General features: G+C 40.3%; 1 protein-coding gene across 1 annotated transcript; it reads left to right on the top strand.

The window, feature by feature from the left end:
- Positions 1–72: 72 nt before the first annotated feature.
- LOC125239380 (segmentation protein cap'n'collar-like) lies at positions 73–23,296 on the top strand. Its single transcript, XM_048146945.1, has 12 exons — positions 73–187; positions 5,510–5,590; positions 9,733–9,844; positions 11,798–11,891; positions 12,401–12,512; positions 13,567–13,673; positions 14,353–14,473; positions 15,467–15,559; positions 17,992–18,122; positions 19,083–19,256; positions 21,728–21,827; positions 23,036–23,296. The coding sequence occupies exons 1-12, from the start codon at positions 73–75 to the stop codon at positions 23,089–23,091; spliced, it is 1,296 nt and encodes a 431-aa protein (XP_048002902.1). The 3' UTR covers positions 23,092–23,296.
- The last annotated feature ends 67 nt before the right edge of the window (positions 23,297–23,363 follow it).

Genomic DNA, 23,363 nt, shown 5'->3' with positions numbered 1-23,363 from the left:
GACTTGTTTTGTTAAGTATTAGTGTAGAAATAGTTAAGGATTGGAGTGATAATCTGAGTTTATAATGAATCTATGTCTGTGTCCCTGTTTGCGTACGGCGCGCCGTACTTGCCGCCATTTTTGCCGAGCCCCCTGTTGTACCCTGATCCTGCTGAATACTTGAGTTCCTACTACAAGTTATATGATGGTAAGTTGTCAATTAACAAACCATTTATATACAGACTAACTTCTGCCCGCGGCTTCGCTGGCGTTAGAAAGAGACAAAAAGTAGCCTATGTCACTCTCCATCCCTTCAACTATCTCCACTTAAAAATCACGACAATTCGTCGCTCCGCTTTTGCCGTGAAGGACGGACAAACAAACAGAGACACACACTTTCCCATTTTATAATATTAGTATGGATAGTCTGCAAAACAATTCGTCAATGCAAAACGGAGAAATTCAAAGTTTGCTAAACTTTCGAGAGTTCGTTTTTCAAATTTGCCGCCCTTTTCTACTGACAACATTGAATTGCTAGACTTCATAGAGTACACGATTTAAAAAAAATATAATTACAGCGAACAGTCAAGTATTTTTTTGCTACTATCGGAAAAAGTAGTTAAAACACCTATAAAGTTTTGACCTTGAGTTCGAATACCTGAAAATCTGAGTGACTCAACCCCTTATAGTTATGTTAGACCTTACAACTCATACTCGTGTAATGCATGAGTAAACAGATTGATCTCATACATACATACCAATCACGCTGTATCCCATAAAGGGGTAGGCAGAACACATGAAACTACTAAAGCTTCAGTGCCACTCTTGGCAAATAAGGGGTTGAAAGAAAACGAAACTGTGACATTGCAGTGACAGGTTGCCAGCCTCTCGCCTACGTCACAATTTAACCCATATTCCATAGTCGCCTTCTACGACACCCAGGGGAAGAAAGGGGTGGTGGAAATTCTTAACCCGTCACCCCACAGGCTCTTAACCCGTCACCACACAGGCTCATACATTTACTAAAATGCCAAAGAAAGCTCAACGAAGGTTTTGTACGGTCATAGGCTAGTGCGACTGCTTATCATTGGGAGGTCCTTATGCTTGTTTGCCACTAACGACACTAACGCAGTATTAAAAAATGTACACATTTTCCCAAATCTATTATTTTATGCGTCCAAACAAATCATGAAATCATGCATGTTATTTGGAATTTGAATGACTTTGAACATTATCATACTTATTATCTGACATACAGTCGGCAAACAAGGTGCGAAAAGTATTTGCTTACTTTGGAATACACCCAATTACCTAAGGTACAGCGGGGCAAATCTCGACTGGGGGGCAAATGTACCTTGTCCATTTTTTCCATGTTTTACAATGTTTGCATTATTAAATAGAGTGTCCACCGGTTATATATGGTATGCGTGTTCAGTGGGATACATGTAGAACTCCAACATCATAGTGAAATGGAAAAAAATGATCACTTTACTAGGCTAGTTTCCTATACTTAAAATAAAATATTTTATGCTGTGTACGAAATAAAGCACCACATAATTAGAAGAAGAATATGGACAGTACTTATTTTTAAACATAATTTCTATTTAATAAGTCAAAGAGAAAGATATAAAGTAAATGAATTGACCGTGACGTCACTCCTCAGTATTTCATAGTAATTCCATATTAGCAAATCGTTTTGACAGTTCTTAAAAGATGCTGTTTTGACTTGTAGGAAACTAGCCTATTGCCCCCAGTCGAGATTTGCCCCGTTGTACCTTACATAATATTATATTAATTACTTAAATTAAGGTTTTTTGATTATTGTTAATTATTGTCGAATCACAATCTTATCGTCCTGTAAACAAATACATAATTATCTATTTAATAAGCCGTTTAAAAATATACTTCAGACCTTTGGGTGCCTCAGCCAAGTTGCCAATCACATCTAGCCCCCGTGATTCGCTACATGGCAAATAGCAACCGTACAAGCACAAATACGAATTTTGTTCACTATCAGCGCTATCTAGACTTCAGTATTAACATATGTAATCATGACGTACTTTCTGGCCCCATTTATACTAGTCATACGATGTCAGCATATTTTTTTATCACTGTAACCATTACAAGACAAAATAATCAAGCATGAACACATTCAACCTTATTTCGTGATCCTTAAATCTCCATATTTGTGATATTCGAACGTCACGCACACATGCTAACGCGCGTATATCCGAAACACATACTTTTTTTATCTGTTGGAAAACAAAATTAAGATAGCAAGCGTTATGCTGCCAAAGTGGGTTTTCGAACATTTGCTGAAGAAACAGCTGACTTGTAAGTTTTTGACATTTATCAATCAATATCATCTGCAGTGTTCTATTTATTTCATTGACACTTGACACTGACAATAGGATTCTTTTTTTTTTTATTATAAATGGGCTTACTCTTGACCACAGACTAGCCAAAGACAAAGACGTGTCCTACGATGCAGTGAGCTTGCCCAGAAGATGCCTGTTCAACCTTGATTTGAAGGTTGCTGGGTTAGACTAGACTCATATCAAATTTGGCAAAATAAATTGTCTTCTATAGTATTTGACATATAAAAACAATATTTATAAATTTTGGGTATTAAAAGTGTATGATGACTACGTATTTTCGATTCAAAATGTGTGTAATTTTTTTTTATTTTGGCTACCGACAACGCTGTCAGCGATGTAGTGACGTCATCGAATAGGAAGCTTACTTCATGTCGAATGAATCACAAGCATAATGAACTTTATGCCTCTTAATTAAATGTCAGAAAATATTGTTTTCAATTAGAATTACCTGATGCCAGATACTCGTAATCAATAGGTTAACATGACTGTGTTGTTTTTGCCTGATTACTTAAAAATCTACTTTAAAAATATTTTTGGTGATTCTAAGTCATAATAATATTATAATCATATAAATATATGATATATCCATACTAATATTATAAATGGGACAGTAGTGTGTGGGTCTGGGCCTCAGAGGAAAAAATTCTATAGAGAGGACAAGCCGCGCGCGGCCTGGTCGCAGATGTAGGCCCATTGGGCCTACACCGCCGCCAGTTCGCCGTCCGCTGTCATCGAGTGTACACGCGCGCTGTTCACCGACGAAAAACGAGTTTTATCAAAAATGCCGAAGTGTGCAATAATAACTTGCAAACATCGCAGTGACCTGAATAATTTCCAAGCCGATAGGATAACATTTCATAGGTAAATACTATTTATTTCTTTTATTTCACATAAAACACGAATTCAACGTAATACTCCGAGTTGTACCATGTAACCTTACGTTTGCTTGTGCTTTAAAACGTTCATTATACATTGCGGCTACACAAGGAACATATTGTAAACAGTGTAGTGTTTTGCGCCGCAATGAACGGTGTACAAAACGATTCACTCAGTGAGACATTTTTCTCGGAAACGAGGTGAGGCGTTCCCGCTATTTATCGTTGTGTGCGTGCGCGATCGCGCTCGCTTATCGTTCGCGTGTACACATACATTGAAATGATGCGCGTGTATTGCGCAATAGAGCGTCCAGCTACAAGTGTGTGTGGATTAGGTGTGTGCGTGCATTATCTTTACAATTACTGGTGCTTTGTGTGGGTTGCGCAGACCTTGCGACAGGCGTATTCTATACAAATCGCCCGGCATGACCTATCTCCCGAAATCTGTGGTCTGGGCATTTTCGTGAAAAAAAATATTCAAAAGCCTTTTTTCTAAAATAAATATACCTACTACTATTTAATGTTTTTCCCTACTCAGAATCACGAGCCGTTTTTATCCTACTAGGCGGAAAAAAGCGTCCCAAAATTTTATTTTTCCACTTCGTTACCATTTTCAAACACCCAGCGGTTACAAAGTGGAAAGTATGCAAAATAATAGAAAATTTTGGGACCATTTTTTTGTCTCTTATTTTTTGTCCTAGATCGAAAGGGCTCGTGATTCAGAGTAGGAAAAACATAAAATGTACCACCTTAGAAAAAATATTGTTGGTGAGATTGTTCTCGCGAAAATCCTCGTCTGTTTGTTTGTCCGTCTTTCACGGCAAAACGGAGCGACGGATTGACTATGTAAACTAACGAAAACCATTTACTTGTAACCCGTAAATGTCCAGGTGATACTGAGAAACTTTTACTATGGGATCAACCCCGAAATCACGAAAATATCTTCTGACAGTTTCATAGGTAGTTTTATTTTATAGTAAGTATTTCCTATGGGAGAGTAAATTTTTATTTCGCGTTTTGGGTGTTGGTCCCATAGTAAAAGTTTCTCAGTATCACCTGACATTTACGGGTTACAGTAAATGGTTTTCGTTAGTTTACATACTGTATAATCAGCTCATGTATAACGATAACAGTGCGATAAAAAAGCGTATGTAATGATGTGAAATGCAGAAAAAATATGCATACTTTTAGAATTGTAATTAGACAAAGTACCCAAAAAGTGTTACGAAAACATAGTTGAACAATTTTTATTTAAACCAAAAAGGATCGAGTATTATTATAGAGAGTTACTGTCAAAGTAAAATGTGTAATCACAGTGCATGGACTGCCATCTCTCGACACGAGCGTAAAACTTTTGAACCTCAGTTTTGACAATTTGACCCATATTCTTAGCTTGATATGTGTTAAAATGTCAATTATTAATATTAGCGCCATCTAGCCGAGCGTTCTCCCTGTAAAGGTGTAACGCCATCTAGGCCACCGTACCTTTTCTCTATGGCTTTGAGGTACATTGTTTTCTTAGACCTTATCCGTCTATAAGGAGATTACGGAGTTACATATGTCTTTGATTTAAACTTACTTTTTTTATTACTCGTTCAAAATTATAAATCTCCATCGTGTGATAAATAGTACATTACATCAGAGGCCGGGAAAATGAGGATTTCCGGCCAAGTGGGTATATACGGCCGAGCGAGCGTGCGAGCGAGGCCGGATAGGGATACGAGGCCGAATCCGTTTTCACGCCGAGGCATGTATAGTGCTTTTCTCAAACATACAATGAAATAAAAAAAAATGCTCTAAAGGACAATATTTTATAAAAAAAGTTACTTTGCAGGCCTAGGCCTGAAAAATAATATGAAATCCCTTTACAGTCCTCTCGAGTTGTTGCGCCCAAAAAGCGATACTTCCCAGCCCATTTTAAGGAACGTAAAGACAATATTTCATTGCATGTTTGAGAAAACACATATCTACAAGTATAATCGAAAGCTACAAGACAAGACATTTTTTGTGGCGCCATCTTATTCAAACTTAAAAACTTTGCCCCCCCCCCCCCCCCCCCCTTTCACCACCTAAAGATGTGAATTTTGAAAAATCCTAGTGCTCTCTACACCCAATAAGGAACCTACGTGCCAAATTTGGAATCTCTAGGACCAGCGGTTTCGGCTGTGCGTTGATATGTCAGTCAGTCAGTCAGTTTTTTCTTTTTATATATATAGATTTATAATACTATTGTTATTGCTTGCATTGTTCCTCAGTAACATGACGTGTTTGTTGCAGGCATGTACACTATGCGAATGCTGGATGGAGCCGCTGGCGGTCACCACGCGCCGCATAACCACTCACACATGATGATTGCCGGTCAGTACTGACTTCTTGCCTACGCAGTTCAATAGTAGCCGACTCCCGACGACTACCGGTCTGGCCTAGCGCGTGCCTGTTACGCACGGTCCCGGGTTCGAATCCCGGTAAGAGCAATAGGCGAGACGACTAAAAAAAACTATTTAGTCCGTCAGTCAGATCATAAAAAAAATTTTGGACACATATTGTTTATTTTTTCTCGTAAACGTAAAATGACGACGGTACAGTGCGTAGAAGATTAGCGTGACGTCACGCCTAGGTACAATTTTTACCTAAAAGTAACGTCACAAGCCCCCACTCCGAAACTTTGATTCTCTATATCTTTGTATTTCTTCATTAATTAGATGAAGCTAAAAATATGTGTTCAGTATTTTTAGACGATCTGACTGGACTAAACAGAATATAGGAAACCGGAGTAATTCCAATAAGGTCTAGTTTACCCTTCGGGTTGGAAGGTCAGATGGCAGTCCTTTCGTAAAAGTGGTGCCTTACGCTATCTTGGAATTAGTTGTCAAAGCGGACTCCAGGCTCCCATGAGGCGTGGCAAAATGCCGGGATAACGCAAGGAGGATGATATGTCTCGATGAGATACCGTCGCGCCACTTATGTGCTAGATCAGCTATCTGACACCCAACGCTGCATACAATTTTGAAAAACCCCTGACCGCGACATAGTGGACCGATTTTTATGAAACATGGCTATGAACACTCCCGACTAACTCAGCGTTGAAACAAAAATACTAAATCGAAATCGGTTCATCCGTTCGGGAGCTACGTTGCCACAGACACACACACACACACACACACACACACACAGACAGACAGACAGACACGTCAAACTTATAACATCCCGTCGTTTTTGCGTCGGGGGTTAAAAAAATCGACAACTAACGGTGACATTGCCAAAAATGCTTCAGGTATTGTTATATTATAGTAAACACGCCACATCACAGTCGGTAGGTGTGGTGTTCAATGATTAGGTATTAGATAAAGTATAGCAGGACTGCATCACGTGCCAAACACTCTTGCGAATGTAATCACAGCATAGACTGCCATCTCTCGACACTGGCTTAAAACTTTTGAACCTCAGTTTTACAATTTGGCCTAGCTTGATATGTCTTAAAATGTCAAATATTAATATTAGCGCCATCTAGTTGAGCGTTCCCCAAAGGTGTAACGCCATCCAGGTCACCAGTACTTTTTAGGGTTCCGTAGTCAACTAGGAACCCTTATAGTTTCGCCATGTCTGTCTGTCCGTCCGTCCGTCCGTCCGCGGATAATCTCAGTAACCATTAGCACTAGAAAGCTGAAATTTGGTACTAAGATGTATATCAATCACGCCAACAAAGTGCAAAAATAAAAAATGGAAAAAAAATGTTTTATTAGGTACCCCCTACATGTAAAGTGGGGCTGAATTTTTTTTCATTCCATGAGGTATATTGTGTGTGATATATTGTTGGATAGGTATTTAAAAATGAATAAAGGTTTACTAAGATTGTTTTTTGATAATATTAATATTTTCGGAAATAATCGCTCCTAAAGGAAAAAAGTGCGTGCCCCCCCCCCCTCTAACTTTTGAACCATATGTTTAAAAAATATGAAAAAAATCACAAAAGTAGAACTTTATAAGGACTTTCTAGGAAAATTGTTAACTTGATAGGTTCAGTAGTTTTTGAGAAAAATACGGACACATTATGTAACTCGTACAGACGGATAAAGTCTTAGAAAAAAACGTACCTCAGAGCCCTAGAGAAAAAAAAATAACCGGCCAAGAGCGTGTCGGGCCACGCTCAGTGTAGGGTTCCGTAGTTTTCCGTATTTTTCTCAAAACTACTGAACCTATCAAGTTAACAATTTTCCTAGAAAGTCCTTATAAAGTTCTACTTTTGTGATTTTTTCTATGTCTTTGATACGAGTATATAACTCCGTATAGACATATTATAAAGTTTAACTAGGAAAAAATACCTCGGAACCATCAAAAGAAATGTGCTGTCGTCTAGATGGCGCTACAACTTTGGATGATTCTCGGCTAGATGGTGCTAATATTTGATGATTTTAACACATATCAAGTTAAGTATATGGGCCAAATTGTCCAAACTGAGGATCAAAAGTTTCAAGCCCGTCTCGAAAGATGGCAGTCAGTGACCACACATTTTACTTTGACAGTAATTCTCTATATACCTACTCGATCCTCTTCGCTTTTACCTACTAAACTAATTATTAAATGAAATTTTAAAAAGGTGAAAAGGTTCAACTATCCATCTGGACGACGTAACATTATGACGTTGACTTAACCATAGGGATGTAAGACTAAAAAATGGAGCCAAAAAGTCCTCATGTGGCACCCCAGAGATGGTTCAAGAGCTCAACGCCCACCACTCAAACGATGGGAGGACGAAATTATAACGACTGTAGGGCCTTTCTGGACTGGACTGGCCAGGCAGAGGAAATACTGGAAAGAGCTGGAGGAGGCCTATGCCAACAGGCACACTGAACTACGCGACTTCATCTAAACAAACAATCATAAACACTAGACCATGTTCAGAAGAAAAGGCTAAATAGATAGATAGAACCATAGGGATGACGACTACATAAAAAAAGGCATTCTGTTTAGTCCGTCAGATAAATCGTCCAAAAATACTAAACACATATTTTTCGCTTTTTCTAATTAATGAAAAAATACAAAGGTATAGAGCATCAAAGTTCTGTAGTGGGGGCTTGTGACGTCACTTCTAAGTAAAAATTGTACCTAGGCGTGACGTCACGCGAAACTTCAACGCACTGTACCGTCGTCATTTTTCGTTTACGAGAAAAAAGAAAAAATACGTGTCTAATAACAACAACATACAATCACGCCTGTATCCCATAAAGGGGTAGGCAGAGCACATGAAACTACTAAAGCTTCAGGGCCACTCTTGGCAAATAAGGGGTTAAAAGAAAACGAAACTGTGACATTGCAGTGACAGGTTGCCAGCCTCTCGCCTACACCACAATTTAATCCATATCCCATAGTCGCCTTCTACGACACCCACGGGAAGAAAGGGGTGGTTAAATTCTTAACCCGTCACCACACAGGTATGTCTAATATTCTTTGATAATCTAATTGACGGACTAATTCGTTTTTTACAAAAAAAAAAAAAAAAAATAAGCTTAGTTTAAGTTTTAGAATAAGTGTATTTTGTAAATAAGAATATAATGTGCGCTCATCGAATATTTTTATAGTTGCATGATAAAATAGTACCAATTCTCATGTAAGTGAATATGTTCTGTATTCTTTTGAGATAAATAAAGATCTTTAAACCTAATTCGTTTTTTAGTCGTCTCGCGGCGTGGCTATTAAAATCGTTGTGAACAGGGGGGTTACCATGACGTGCTAAAGCCGTTCAGTTTAGGTTGAGAGAGAGGGACGGAGCTATGTAACTGCTATAGCTTTGTCCTTTTCTCTCAACCTAAACTGAACGTCTTTAGTACATCATGGTAACTCCCTTATCTTTGCCTGCCTCCTTAACCGTGACTTCGCGTTTAGGTGTCAGAATCACTAATCAAACCACATTTTATCACAGATTGCCACTTCCGATCTTTTATCCTTATCTATATTCCATTCCGATGAATCATCTACCTGTGCTGGAAAATAATAAAAATAATAAATGTTTTCTATTTAATAACCTAACCACAAAATTAAAATTTAAAAAAAACCCCGACTGCGACATAGTAGACCGATTTTCATAAAACATGGCTAAGAACACTCCCGACTAACTCAGCTTTCAGACAAAAAAACTAAATCTAAATCGCTTCATCCGTTCGGGAGCTACGATGCCACATACAGACACACACACATGCAGACAGACCGATAGACTGACAGACAGACAGACAGACGGACGGACGGACGGACGGACAGACAGACACGTCAAACTTATAACACCCCTTCGTTTTTGCGTCGGGGTTAAAAACGAGGACCATATTAATACTGGACTGACAAAGCCCATACAGAAAAGTGTACCCTAGAAATGTACGGGCCTTACAGGGTTAAAACTAGATGGCGCTGTTTCGCAGCCCGGAAGTGGTAAAAATCATATTTTCCCCAAATATTTTTGTTCTTAGAGTAGCTATGGTGATTTTTTTTAATAATCTCATATATTTCAGAGAGAGATTCCGCGTCGGATAGCGCCGTGTCGTCAATGGGCTCGGAACGCGTGCCGTCCCTTTCTGACGGCGAGTGGTGCGACGGGAGCGACTCTGCGCAGGAGTTCCACAGGTTCGTTTGGCTGTCGTTCTTCCGCTTTAGTTGTATCATAGATTAAATATAAGAAGGTCATACCATCCCATACATTAAAATGCGACCGCCTAAGAACGTAGATGGCGCCACAAAAAAAATGCTAAAAAAGGGGTCCATATTGGCTCATATAAAATTATTTGTTATAAAATTATTATTTATACCGATTTGTGCTCCGAATGATCATTTCTCATAATTTTACTTATCATAATTTTGTTTCATTATTATCAATAGTACTACTATCACTGTTCATAATAATCATTTAGTCGAAAATTTTTAATCATAAATTCTATACAAATATTTAATAACGTTCATAATTTTGTGTTTAAGAAAATCATTCATCATAAAATTATTTAAAAAGTTTTGGGGAAGTTCTATGAAAAACTTGTGCCATTTATAGAAGCGCGCTTGAAGTTTTTACAGTGATATATACAATTTACATTAAAAATTCGTTTCTGGTTCGCTCACGGTCAACCTAACACGCTCCTCCTCGCTACGCTCGTCGTCGCACCTAACTGGACTGTCACATGTGATGTCTGTTCTGTTAACAATAATATAACGATAAATTATATTACTCGCAATCGTTATGATCAATAAGTATATAAACATAAACATTAGTATAAAACGTATTTATGATGAATGACATTATGAACATAAGAATTCGAAGTTACGATAGTTATTAACATAAAATTGTTATAAATAATGATCGTTATAATGTAAAATTGTATGAGAAACATTTTCGGACTACCAATAATCTATATAACAATTTTATATGAACTTTGGCGCACCCTAAAAAAAGTTTTTTTGTCACTATTTGGCATCTATCAATGAGGACTGTGAGACTATGCCCCATAATGGCGCATCAACGTCGTTAAAAAGGCCTTTTGTACTGAGTTGTTTTAAGAGTTTTCATTAGACTTATATTGACCGGGTTTACCTTTTTGATTTTTGTCGAGCTCCCGATATTTCGACGCAGTTACATGCATCATGATCACGGAAAACTGACGAAGGCGTGTGGATGTCAAAGTTGCGTGGACAGCGCGCGATCTACCCTCCTTCGCGCGCGTCGGCTGCGTTCACTTTCAGCGTTACCACTGGTCGCATTCACACTCGATGGTCTGATAGTCTCGATGGTGCGATGGTGATGGTGGTGGAACAGGTAATCACGGTTTATATCCCGGTCAATATAAGTCTGAGTTGTTTTGTATTACATGTTTTTTTTTTATTGGCAATAACTCTGAAACTAGGCGAAATCCGGAAAAGTTTAATAAACTCAATAATACATTGTATATGACATTTTACTCTTAAAATACAATCAGGAATACGCTGTTAAGACGATACGGTAGGGGTCAATTCTCCATACAAACGCTCTCGACTATTTCCTCCCTGGTTTTTGAAGATAATGATTTTTGAAAGCAATGATTTTTTCAACACAGATTTTTATTATTTTTATCTGTGTCGGACCGTTTTGATTTTTTTTATTCTGCTTTTTAAAGATTCTAGAGCCAATCAAAAATTTCCAATAAAAACGGCCTTTTTCGTTGTGGCGCAAGAAAAGGTGTGATACTCAAAGCTAAACGGTCCGACATAGTTATTTAATTGTTATTCAGATTCTCAAATTTCGTTCCGATTGATTAAGTTTTGAAGGAGGAAAGAGTCAAGAGCGGAACCTCGATTTTAAAGATTTTTTAAAATAGGTATCTTTTGACTGAGTTGTTCTTAATGGACAATTTTTTTCGATAAACCTAGTTAATAACACTTGTATATTTAACTAAAATTCCCAAGTTGAAAGGGGGGCTCCTTTCCATTTTAGCATTTTCGCTACCGTTTCGTCTTAAGTTCTGCGGGTTCCTCACGAGCACCTTATATATGTATATCTTTATATATATTCCGTTCGAAATCTGTGCAGCAAGCTAAGTAAAGTTTTGATTCCAGCTCTAAGTTTCGGCCTTACGACGGTTCGTACGGGCGCGAGCGTTCGCACCAGCCGCAGAAGAAACATCACATGTTCGGAAAACGGTGCTTCCAGGTACAGAATTCAATTCATTTACCTTAAATTCACTTTTTTAAATTAATATATTAATCATCAAAGACGCAAATAGCTCCGTATAGAACATAGAGGAATAAGTAAGGGAAGAGTTGTAACTCCATACATCAGTAAATGCAAGTTATTTGTAGTGACATCTAGCGTCATCCACGCGTCAATCACGCGCCAGGTAGCGTAAATTATCATTACTCGACACTAGGTGTCAACAGTGTCGCGTCTGCCAAAAAATATTATTAAAACAGTTTACAACTTATATTACAAGCAGAAGAAATTGAAAACAGACTACAGAGTACTGATTAATACTATTGTAATATTAGCTAAAAAATTGTTGAGCATTAGACTTTTTGATCGTCGCGACATCTATTGACAAGTAGCAGTACTGATAATTTACGCTAGTTAAAAACTTTTCATATTAGATTCATAACACACATACCAAGAGAAAGTAACATTTAGAAAAATCCAATAATTATCATTTTCCATTATGTCAACAGGAGCAAAACCAACCAGCGCCATCTATGGAGAACCTCACGCCGCGGCCGGCGGTCGTCAAATACGAGTGCCCGGAACAGGCGTACACACATGAAAACATGCATATGCACAATGGTAAGTTATTCTCTATAGCAAGGATGATTTATATATGATTTTCAATCATACCTCAATTTTTTAGCGCCACCTATTAAATACTATCTTAACTACACTGATGATGCCTACAATTTTTTTTTATCAAAATGTGTATTGACGTGATATCATGATATTAAAATAAAGAAATATGTCATTTGTTCTTATAAAAAATAAAAACACGCAAAATATTTGGGGTAAATATGATTCTAGCCACTTCCAGGCAGCGAAACAGCGCTAGATGGCGTCTTAAGCCTAAGTGCCAGTTGCATCAACCACATTTGACAGACACATCATCGTCACGCAGCAGACGTCTATGGAGCTTCCCATACAATAAAATTTAACGAACGCTTTAACGATTACAGACGGTTTGATGCAACCGGCCCTAAAAGGACCATACATTTCAGGGGTACGCTTATTTGTATGGGCTTTGTCAGTCCCCTATTAAATCGTCGTTGAAATTTGGCTGTTCCGCAGAAATGGGCGCCATCATGACAGTCGAAATGTATGAAACAGCCGTTTTTTTCGCGATTTCAGCGTTGGTCCCGCATAAATTATCTATCAGTACTGCTACTTGTCAATAGATGTCGCGACGAACAAAAAGTGTAATGCTCAACAATTTTTAGCTAATATTATATTAGTATTAATCAGTACTCTGTTTTCAATTCCTTCTGAATTAATAAACTGTTTTAATATTACATTTTTGGCAGACGAGACAATGTTGGCACCTAGTGTTACTGATAACTTACGCTATTTGTCGCGTGATGTCGCTAGATGTCACTACAAATAACTTGTATTTCGTCACTACTTTTAAATAAACTTGTATCTTCGTCTGTCAATGATAAGAAATTTGTAGTAAGTATGTATGGAATGCATATAGACTTACTGTGTTTTAACTTTGAGGAACAGCGTGAGATACGAGATTTTTTTCTAAGTAGTGACGATTTACTGATGTATGGAGTTACAACTCTTTCATTACTTATTCCTCTATGATTTCTTGTGAAATTGTCATGAAATTTAGACTACTTATGTTCTTTAGTGGAGTTTGGCGCGCGGCAGCTCACGCACGCGCACCCGCCGCCCGTGCCCGCCGTCGCGCCCGCGCTCGACCTCAACACGGCGCACTCCAGCCACGCGCTGCTACAGGTAGACCTGCACTACACACACACTCACTCACACTCACTCACTCACCCACTCACTCACTCACTCACTCACCCACTCACCCACTCACTCACTCACTCACGCACGCACCCATACACTCACGCAGGACGCACGTGCGCACACACACACACTACATGAACTCACGTACGCACACACTCACGTGAGTCACGCCACACACACTAATAGTATTTAAATTTATTTGAATTATCTGAGTCAATACAACTAGGGAACAAATCAAATTATTTTATTGAATATTTTTGATTTGTTCTTTTTTTTATTATAAATGGGCTTACTCTTGGCCACAGACTAGCCAAGTCAAGCTTTTTCAAGTCGTCACACTACTATATATATAAATTATAAATTGAAATAGATATCATACACGAAAGAAAAAACGGCAAGGCCCACTGGTGGCCGAGCCGGGAATCGAACCCGGGTAGACTCAGCTTACGCGGCTAACGTCTTTACCACTAGACCACACGCCCGTTTCCCTCCGTCCGTTTCTTCTTTCGTGTATGATATCTATTTCAATTTATAATTTATCTGAGTCATATTATTTTAACCAAGTTTTAATAACTATTTTCAAGTCATTGTCAATGATAAAAGCTTGATTTTCAAATTGAGATATTTGATATATTTTCTTAAGTATAATATGTTTATACGACAGAACGGACTAGCAACTGGGCCGGCTCGGTACGCTTACGCGACACCGGAACGCGTTCGACACAACCACACGTACTCCGCGCCAGGACTCGCTCCGGAGAGGCCCGCGCTCAGAGACAAGCGAGGTGAGACCCACTTATTAATATCAATAAATATACCTATGCAATAGGCACTGGTCCCACCGCGAGCTAGTAACTATCGGCAGACATATAAATAAATAAATAATAAATAAATATTGGGGGACACCTTACACAGATCAACTTAGCCCCAAACTAAGCAAAGCTTGTACTATGGGTGCTAAGCGACGATATTCATACTTAAATAGATAAATACATACTTATATATATATATATAGAAAACATCCATGACTCAGGAACAAATATAATATCATCAGGGATCATCCACATATTACGTCACACCAAATTTCAGGTTTTTGGACCCCTCCCCCTATGTCACGCTTTTTTGTATCCCTTTAACAGGGATTGTCACATTTAGTATGACCCCCCTACACTGTGACGTAATATATGGATGACGCCTACACAAATAAATGCCCTTACCGGGATTTGAACCCAGGACGGCGGCTTAGCAGGCAGGGTCACCGGTTGTCAATGTAACTCCGTAAAATATGTAACTTCGTATAGACAGTTACAGTCTAAGAAAAAAAACTTACCTCAGTACCATATAGAAAAAGGTACGGAAGCCTAGATGGAGTTACACCTTTGGGGGACGCTCGGCTAGTTGACGTTACTATTAATATTTGACATTTTAACACATATCAAGCTAAGAATATGGGCCAAATTGTCAAAACTGAGGTTTTAAAGTTTTAAGCTTTGTCGGGAGATGGCAGTCTATGCTCTGTGATTACATATTTTACTTTGACAGCAGTGGCGGCTGGTGAAAATTTTTGCTAGGCAATACTGAGGAAAAAGAAACCTTCTTTTACATTAGGTACTTTACTAGTAATCAATTTTAGGCAAGCCGGTGGGAATCGGCTTGTATGGATGGCGGGGGTGGGGATCGGCTGTTTGACATTAACTCTCTATAATACTTGATCCTCTTTGCTATCGGCTATAAAAACGCGCACAGTACACGTATTCAATAATATGTATTAATTGCAGTCCGACGGCTGACGGACGGCAGCGTGTCGGACGGCGGGTCCAGCACCGGCGCCGGACACCTGTCGAGAGACGAGAAACGGGCTAAAGCACTGGGTACGTACAGCGTTGTACTGCGAACTTACCGCATTGGCTAAATCTGATGAAGCCACCTGTGAGACGGCTCAGCCAAATACCAACTCGCTGCTTTGGACTCAGTGGAGCGCAGAGCCACGAGGATGATTGGCGACAAGAAGCTAACGGCCAAGCTACAGTCTTTGGCCCATCGGCGGAAAGTCGCCAGTCTGTCGGTGTTTTACAGGTTGCACTTCGGGGAGTGTGCTCAAGAGCTACACGAGCTTATTCCACCGTCCCCATTCTACCATCGGACTCTTAGACGCACGACCAGTTTCCATCCTTTCTTGGTAGATATTCCGCGAATTTGCACGAAGCGCTTTGCTTTTTTTATTTCTTATGCGCACTGCCAAGGAGTGGAATTCCTTGCCGGCGGCTATATTTCCGAGCTCATATAACCCGGCAACCTTCACATCAAGAGTGAACAGGCATCTTCTGGGCGAGCTCACTCCATCGTAGGCCACGTCTTTGCCTTTGGCTAGTCTGTGGTCAAGAGTAAGCCCACTCATAATTTAAAAAAATCTACTTGTCTCTTTTTAACCCCCGACGCAATAACCTAACCACAAAATGAAAATTTTGTTAACAACCCCGACATAGTGAACCGATTTTCATGAAACATGGCTAAGAACACTCCCGACCAATAGGCTACTTGCCTCCTAGTCAAATCGGCTTCTTTTCAAGAACTGTCAAAACGAATTTGAACGACTTGCTAATATGGAATTTATATGAAATCGAATTGAGTGACGTCACGGTCAACTCAGTTACTTTAATATATTTCTACCTGACTTATTAAATAGAAATTGTATTTAAAAATAATTTCTGTCCATGTTTTTCTTATAATTATCTGATGCTTTATTTCGTGCGTGGTATAAAATATTTTATTTTAACTACAGTCTAGTTCCCTATTCAGCTTTCAAACAAAAAAAACTAAATCGAAATCGGTTCATCCGTTCTGGGACAGACAACCACACAAACAGACAGACAGCTTATCTGATAATTTACCCCGTAAATAAATGCGTGTACAAAACCTGATCTTCTACTAAACTAGTGAAAGTGATAATAGTGTTTTTATATTAAAGGAAAAAATGGAAAAATTACGCTTCCGGCGGGACTTGAACCCGCATCATTTGCAATCCGTGCAAGGCTCTTAACCAATTGAGCTACGGAAGCCACGCCGGACATCGCAAATCCTTCCATGCCTTTCCTTATGTACACACGTCTTGGGGTGACGTCGTGGGATTTGCGATGTCCGGCGTTGCTTCCGTAGCTCAATTGGTTAAGAGCCTTGCACGGATTGCAAATGATGCGGGTTCAAGTCCCGCCGGAAGCGTAAATTTTTCCATTTTTTCCTTTAATATAAAAATGTTTAGAATCGTTAGCAGACGTTTCTGCTTGTTAAAAATAATTTTTTTTTGTGATAATAGTGGCCTAGGACGTGCGATATTCAATCAAAATCGTTCACAAGTAAGGGAAGAAATTTGTTATATTTACGTTACTAATGTACCTACTAGAAATGCCAAAACGATAGTCACAGTCAAAATAGCAATATTTTCTAGTCCCTAAAAGCACAGTATAGTAAAGAGTACTATCGTACAGTATGGCCACTCTCGCTCCCCGCTGTAAGTGTCGCCCACCCCCTCTCGGTTACCTCACAGTTACCACCTGTCAAAAACGCGAACAGTCGGCCTGTCATATTTCACTCATACAAGCATAGTACCCGTTCACCTACACGAGCTTAGACTATGTGCTAGGAACGCGCCTCTTTCATATATTTGATCGCCAGTGTCCGAGGTGTGCTAAAAGGGTATGCAAGTTAACTGATAACTTGCGCCGTTAACAGATTCGTGTTCAAAAACGTATCGTCTACTTTAATCTAAATAAAATACATGTGCCCTGAAACGGTTCCCACTATTTTTAACCCCCGACGCAAAAACGACGGGGTGCTAAAAGTTTGACGTGTCTGTGTGTCTGTTTGTCTGTGTGTGTGTCTGTCTGTGGCATCGTAGCTCCCGAAAGGATGAATCGATTTAGATTTAGTTTTTTTTTTATTTTTATTTATTTATTTTTATTTTATTGATTAGGGAAACAAACAGCATACATAATTTCTTATAGTCTACAACGATATGTTAACACATTAGCCAAAACAGTTTCCACTGAAAGTTAGTACATACAATTTTGCTCTGAGAGACAAACATGCGATTAGGTATGTTTAAGTTTACATTACATAATTTTTTTTTGTCTGAAAGCTGAGTTAGTCGGGAGTGTTCTTAGCCATGTTTCATGAAAATCGGTCCACTATGTCACGGTCGGGGGTTTTTTAAATTTTAATTTTGTGGTTAGGTTATTATTACATATTATATGTTTATAGTCAAGTAGACGTTCGTAGATTTCTAACCTAAAATAAACTTTCCCAGGGATCCCCATGGAGGTTCACGATATAATCAACTTGCCCATGGACGAGTTCAACGAGCGCTTGTCCAAACATGACCTGAGTGAAGCGCAGCTGTCGCTCATACGCGATATCCGACGCAGGGGCAAGAACAAGGTAAGAACAAACCACAGTATAATTAAATAAATAAAAATAAATAAATATTGGGGACACCTTACACAGATCAACTTAGCCCCAAACTAAGCAAAGCTTGTACTATGGGTGCTAAGCGACGATATACATACTTAAATAGATAAATACATACTTATATACATAGAAAACATCCATGACTCAGGAACAAATATCTGTGCTTATCACACAAATAAATGCCCTTACCGGGATTCGAACCCAGGACCGCGGCTCAGCAGGCAGGGTCACTACCGACTGCGCCAGACCGGTCGTCCAAACATTACATAAATTAAAGAACACCGTAGCCAAATAGCACTAGACGCTACTCAATGTTGTGTTTCAACCGGTGAGTAAGGCTGCCAGAGCTCGACGAGGGTGCGGTGTGCTGGTGACGGAAGGATCTACGGCACTAAAGTTCGGTCTATTGTCCTTTGAGCCGTCGGCAACCCGAACCCTCCTTCGAACTTGTGCACTCCTTTTTAAAGGGAGTGTACAAGTTTCTAATGGGTTGGCAACGTGCATGTGACACTTCTTGAGTTGCAGGCGTCCATAGGTTACGGTGACCGCTTTCCATCAGGCGGATCATATGCTTGTTTGCCACCGACATAGTATTAAAAAAAAAAAAGAGTACTATCGTACAGTATGGCCACTCCCGTTCCCGCTAAAAGTGCGGCCCACCCCCTCACAGTTACCGCCTGTCAAGAACGCTACCAGTCAACCTATCTTATCTCACTCATACAAGCAAAATATAAAATATAGTACTTATTTACGCTAGTTGACGCGTGATTGTCACTAGATGTCACTTAACTATGCCTATACCCGCATTTACTGATGTATGGAGTTACAACTCTTCCCGTATTTATTCCTCTATGCCACAGGTGATATTGAGTTTTATTTCTCGCCCTAGATTTTTCCCAAAACGTTGCTAACCACTATTTGCTCCGGCAGGTGGCAGCACAGAACTGCCGCAAGCGCAAACTGGACCAGATCACCTCGCTTGCAGACGAAGTGCGCACAGTGCGCGACCGGAAAGTGCGCACACAGCGCGACCACCACACGCTCACGGCCGAGAGACAGCGCGTGAAGGAGCGCTTCGCGGCGCTCTATAGACACGTGTTCCAAGTGAGTACATTACAGACACGTGCTCCAAGTGAGTGCACTCTGGTAAGAGCACAAAGTACACAGCGCGACCACCACACGCTCACGGCGAAGAGACAGAAGAAGGAGCGCTTAGCGGCGCTCTATAGACACGTTTTCCAAGTGAGTACATTATAGAAACGTGCTCCAAGTGAGTGCACTCTGGTAGAATAAGAGCACAAAGTGCACAGCGCGACCATCACACGCTCACGGCGAAGAGACAGCGCGTGAAGGAACGCTTCGCGGCGCTCTATAGACACGTGTTCCAAGTGAGTACATTACAGACACGTGTTCCAAGTGAGTGCACTCTGGTAGAATAAGAGCACAAAGTACACAGCGCGACCACCACACGCTCAAGTCGGAGAGACAACGCGTGAAGGAACGCTTCGCGGCTCTCTACAGACACGTGTTCCAAGTGAGTACATTACAGAAACGTGCTCCAAGTGAGTGCACTCTGGTAAAATAAGAGCACAAAGTACACAGCGCGACCACCACACGCTCACGGCGAAGAGACAGAAGGAGCGCTTAGCGGCGCTCTATAGACACGTGTTCCAAGTGAGTACATTATAGAAACGTGCTCCAAGTGAGTGCACTCTGGTAGAATAAGAGCACAAAGTGCACAGCGCGACCATCACACGCTCACGGCGAAGAGACAGCGCGTGAAGGAACGCTTCGCGGCGCTCTATAGACACGTGTTCCAAGTGAGTGCACTCTGGTAGAATAAGAGCACAAAGTACACAGCGCGAACACCACACGCTCACGTCGGAGAGACAACGCGTGAAGGAACGCTTCGCGGCTCTCTACAGACACGTGTTCCAAGTGAGTACATTACAGAAACGTGCTCCAAGTGAGTGCACTCTGGTAAAATAAGAGCACAAAGTACACAGCGCGACCATCACACGCTCACGTCGAAGAGACAGAAGGAGCGCTTCGCGGCTCTCTACAGACACGTGTTCCAAGTGAGTAAATTATAGAAACGTGCTCCAAGTGAGTGCACTCTGGTAGAATGGGAGCACAAAGTGCGCAACGCGACCATCACACGCTCACGGCGGAGAGACAGCGCGTGAAGGAGTGCTTCGCGGCTCTCTACAGACACGTGTTCCAAGTGAGTACACTATAGAAACGTGCTCCAAGTGAGTGCACTCTGGTAGAATAAGAGCACAAAGTGCGCAACGCGACCACCACACGCTCACGGCGGAGAGACAACGCGTGAAGGAACGCTTCGCGGCTCTCTATAGACACGTGTTCCAAGTGAGTATACACAAAGACATACTACTGGCCTTAGCGTCTATTTAAGATGATTTATGGTGCAATGTCCGAGAGACATCGCTTTTGATGACTAAAGAGACCTATGCGAGAGCGACACATTTTGCCACACATCTGACAAGGGAAGCTTGCAACCGATTGCGACGTTTCGCTATGGTCGCAAGTTCGTCGATGAGACCTGGTTTACGGCACTTGCTGACAAAAGGGAAAGAACACAAAGACATATACAGGGTGATTCATGAGTCGTGAGCAGGAGTGAACAGGGTACTGGGGAGGGTCACACTGAGCAACTTTCATAATGGGGCAACACTAAATTGTGATTTTTTTTTCTTAACTATGACTTAATTGATAGTTAATCATCAATTAAGTCATAATTAGAACGTAATTGATAATTAGCTATCAATTAAGTACTTATCAATTAAGTCATAGTTAAGAAAAATAATCACAATTCAGTGTTGCCCCATTATGAAAGTTGCCCAGCGTGACCCTCCCCAGTACCCTGTTCACTCCTGCTCACGACTCATGAATCACCCTGTATAACTCTTTATAGACAGATAGTCTAAGAAAAAAACGTACCACAGTAGGTACCATACAGAAAAAGGTACGGTGGCCTACACCACCTACACCTTTGGGGTACGCTCAGCTAGATGGCGCTAATATTAATATTTGACATTTTAACACATATCAAGCTAAGAATATGAGCCGTGGCAAATGCCGGGATAACGCATTGTGTAGAATATTGGCATGTGAAATCTGATTATTTTTTTTTCACCACACCAACTGTTAAAGGCTTACTTTGCTATTCGAAAACAGATAGCAAAATTGCATTTTATCCACAAGAGTGCAAAGTAACTTCATACAAATTTTAACTTGATTTCTTAAACTGGCTGGTAAAATATACCTATAAATGATGATTTTGAATCATAAGTATTGAATAAATTGATGGATTTGATTTAATTTGATGTTTTATAGTTAGTATTTTGTTCGTGTTGGTGTGGTGAAAAAATTTGTGTTTCACTCGGTGGGAAAGTTTGTTTAACCTTCGTGCCTTGAAACCCTCGCGACGCTCAAGATTCCACTTTCCACACACACAATATTGGAGTCTTTCGCTTGCTCGGGTGTCAATATTGGCACGTGCGGTTAAACAACAACATCGCCCCCTTGTAAAACAAATAACTATTGTTGCGCAGAATCTCCGCGACGCAGAGGGGAGGCCGCTGTCGTCGGCGCAATACTCGCTGCAGCAAGCGGCCGACGGGAACGTGGTGCTCGTACCCAAAATGCAGCACGGTTAGTTCACCCTACACTCTATAAATAAATAAATAATATTAAAATAAATATCATAAGGCATTCTTACACAGATTGACTGAGGCCCACGGTAAGCTCAAGAAGGCTTGCGTTGTGTACTCAGACAACGATATATATAATATATAAATACTTATATACATAGAAAACATCCATGACTCAGGAACAAATATCTGTGCTCATCACACTAATAAATGCCCTTACCGAGTTTCGAACCCGGGACCGCGGCGCAGCAGGCAGGGACTGACTGCGCCAGACCGGTCGTCAAAATAACATAGAGGAATAAGGAAGGGAATAGTTGTAACTCGATACAGCAGTGACGCGCATGTAACACCCCTTGAGTCGCAGGCGTCCGTAGGCTACGGTAACCGCTTTCCATCAGGCGGGCCGTGTACCTGTTTGCCGCCGACGTGGTATTAAAAAATATGCAAGTTATTTGTAGTGACATCTAGCGTCATCCACGCGTCAACTAGCGTAAATTATCACCACTACGCAGCACTAAGTTTCAACAGCCAAAAATGTAATATTAAAACAGTTTACAACTTATATTACAAGCAGAAGAAATTGAAAAAAAAGTTGTTAAATGAACGCTCGCCACAAAACAATATTATTAAAATGCATGTCTCATGTTAGTGAATATTTTAATATTCTTTTGAGAAATAAAGATCTTTAAACCTAAAACTGATATTCGCTAAAAATTGTTGAGCATTAGACTTTTTGTTCGTCGCGACATCTATTGACAAGTAGCAGTACTGATAATTTACGCTAGTTGACGCGTGGTTGACGCTAGATGTCACTACAAATAACTTGCATTTACTGATGTATGGAGTTACAACTCTTCCCTTACGTATTCCTCTATGTTTAACATGCAAGAATATTCATTAAAAAATAGTGCGAAAAGGACGGCCTGACCTGATAGCCTTTATCCCGCTATCGTGCTTTCCCGCCCGAACATTATAGGAAAACGAATGCTAAATCAGCGGGCCGATTTTTGAGTCTCACGCGATCGAATTCAGAAAATTGTCACTGAAAATAATAAGCAAGTCACCGTTTTTAACCGGTATTTTAGTGACAAAATCCCGTATGCGAGATTCAAAAATCGCCCTCCAGAGCCTATAGGAATCCTTAAACATTTTACTGACAAGTTTATAAGTAATAAGTGTCCTCTGTCTAATCAAACATCTTGTCCACAGACCACCCCATGAACCGCTCCGATGAGGACATGGATCGCAAGAAACACTACGAGTGACATTTGGGCTGGTAGCAGACAGACAGACGGACAAACACCCAGTATTACCGCAGCAGCCACGCGTTCATAATGAGTTAGCAGCTATATACCGAGCGCGTTAGGTTCGAGTAAAAAAAAAATAGTTTCATTATATTTCAGCCTCTAGCTTAATTTTTTTTTAATTTGTCGCTTTTTTAGTGATGAAAGTGGCTTGTCAAAGTCTCTGTTGCTAAATACCACTTTAAAAAAAAACAACAGATTATGGTATATTGCTGCTAACGCTCAGTGGATCC

This window comes from Leguminivora glycinivorella, chromosome 25, assembly GCF_023078275.1.
Source record: "Leguminivora glycinivorella isolate SPB_JAAS2020 chromosome 25, LegGlyc_1.1, whole genome shotgun sequence".
In the NCBI taxonomy this organism is placed as follows: Eukaryota; Metazoa; Arthropoda; class Insecta; order Lepidoptera; family Tortricidae; genus Leguminivora; species Leguminivora glycinivorella.
The sequence above is the reverse complement of the archived record's forward strand: the minus strand, read 5'-3'. Positions and strand labels throughout refer to the sequence as shown.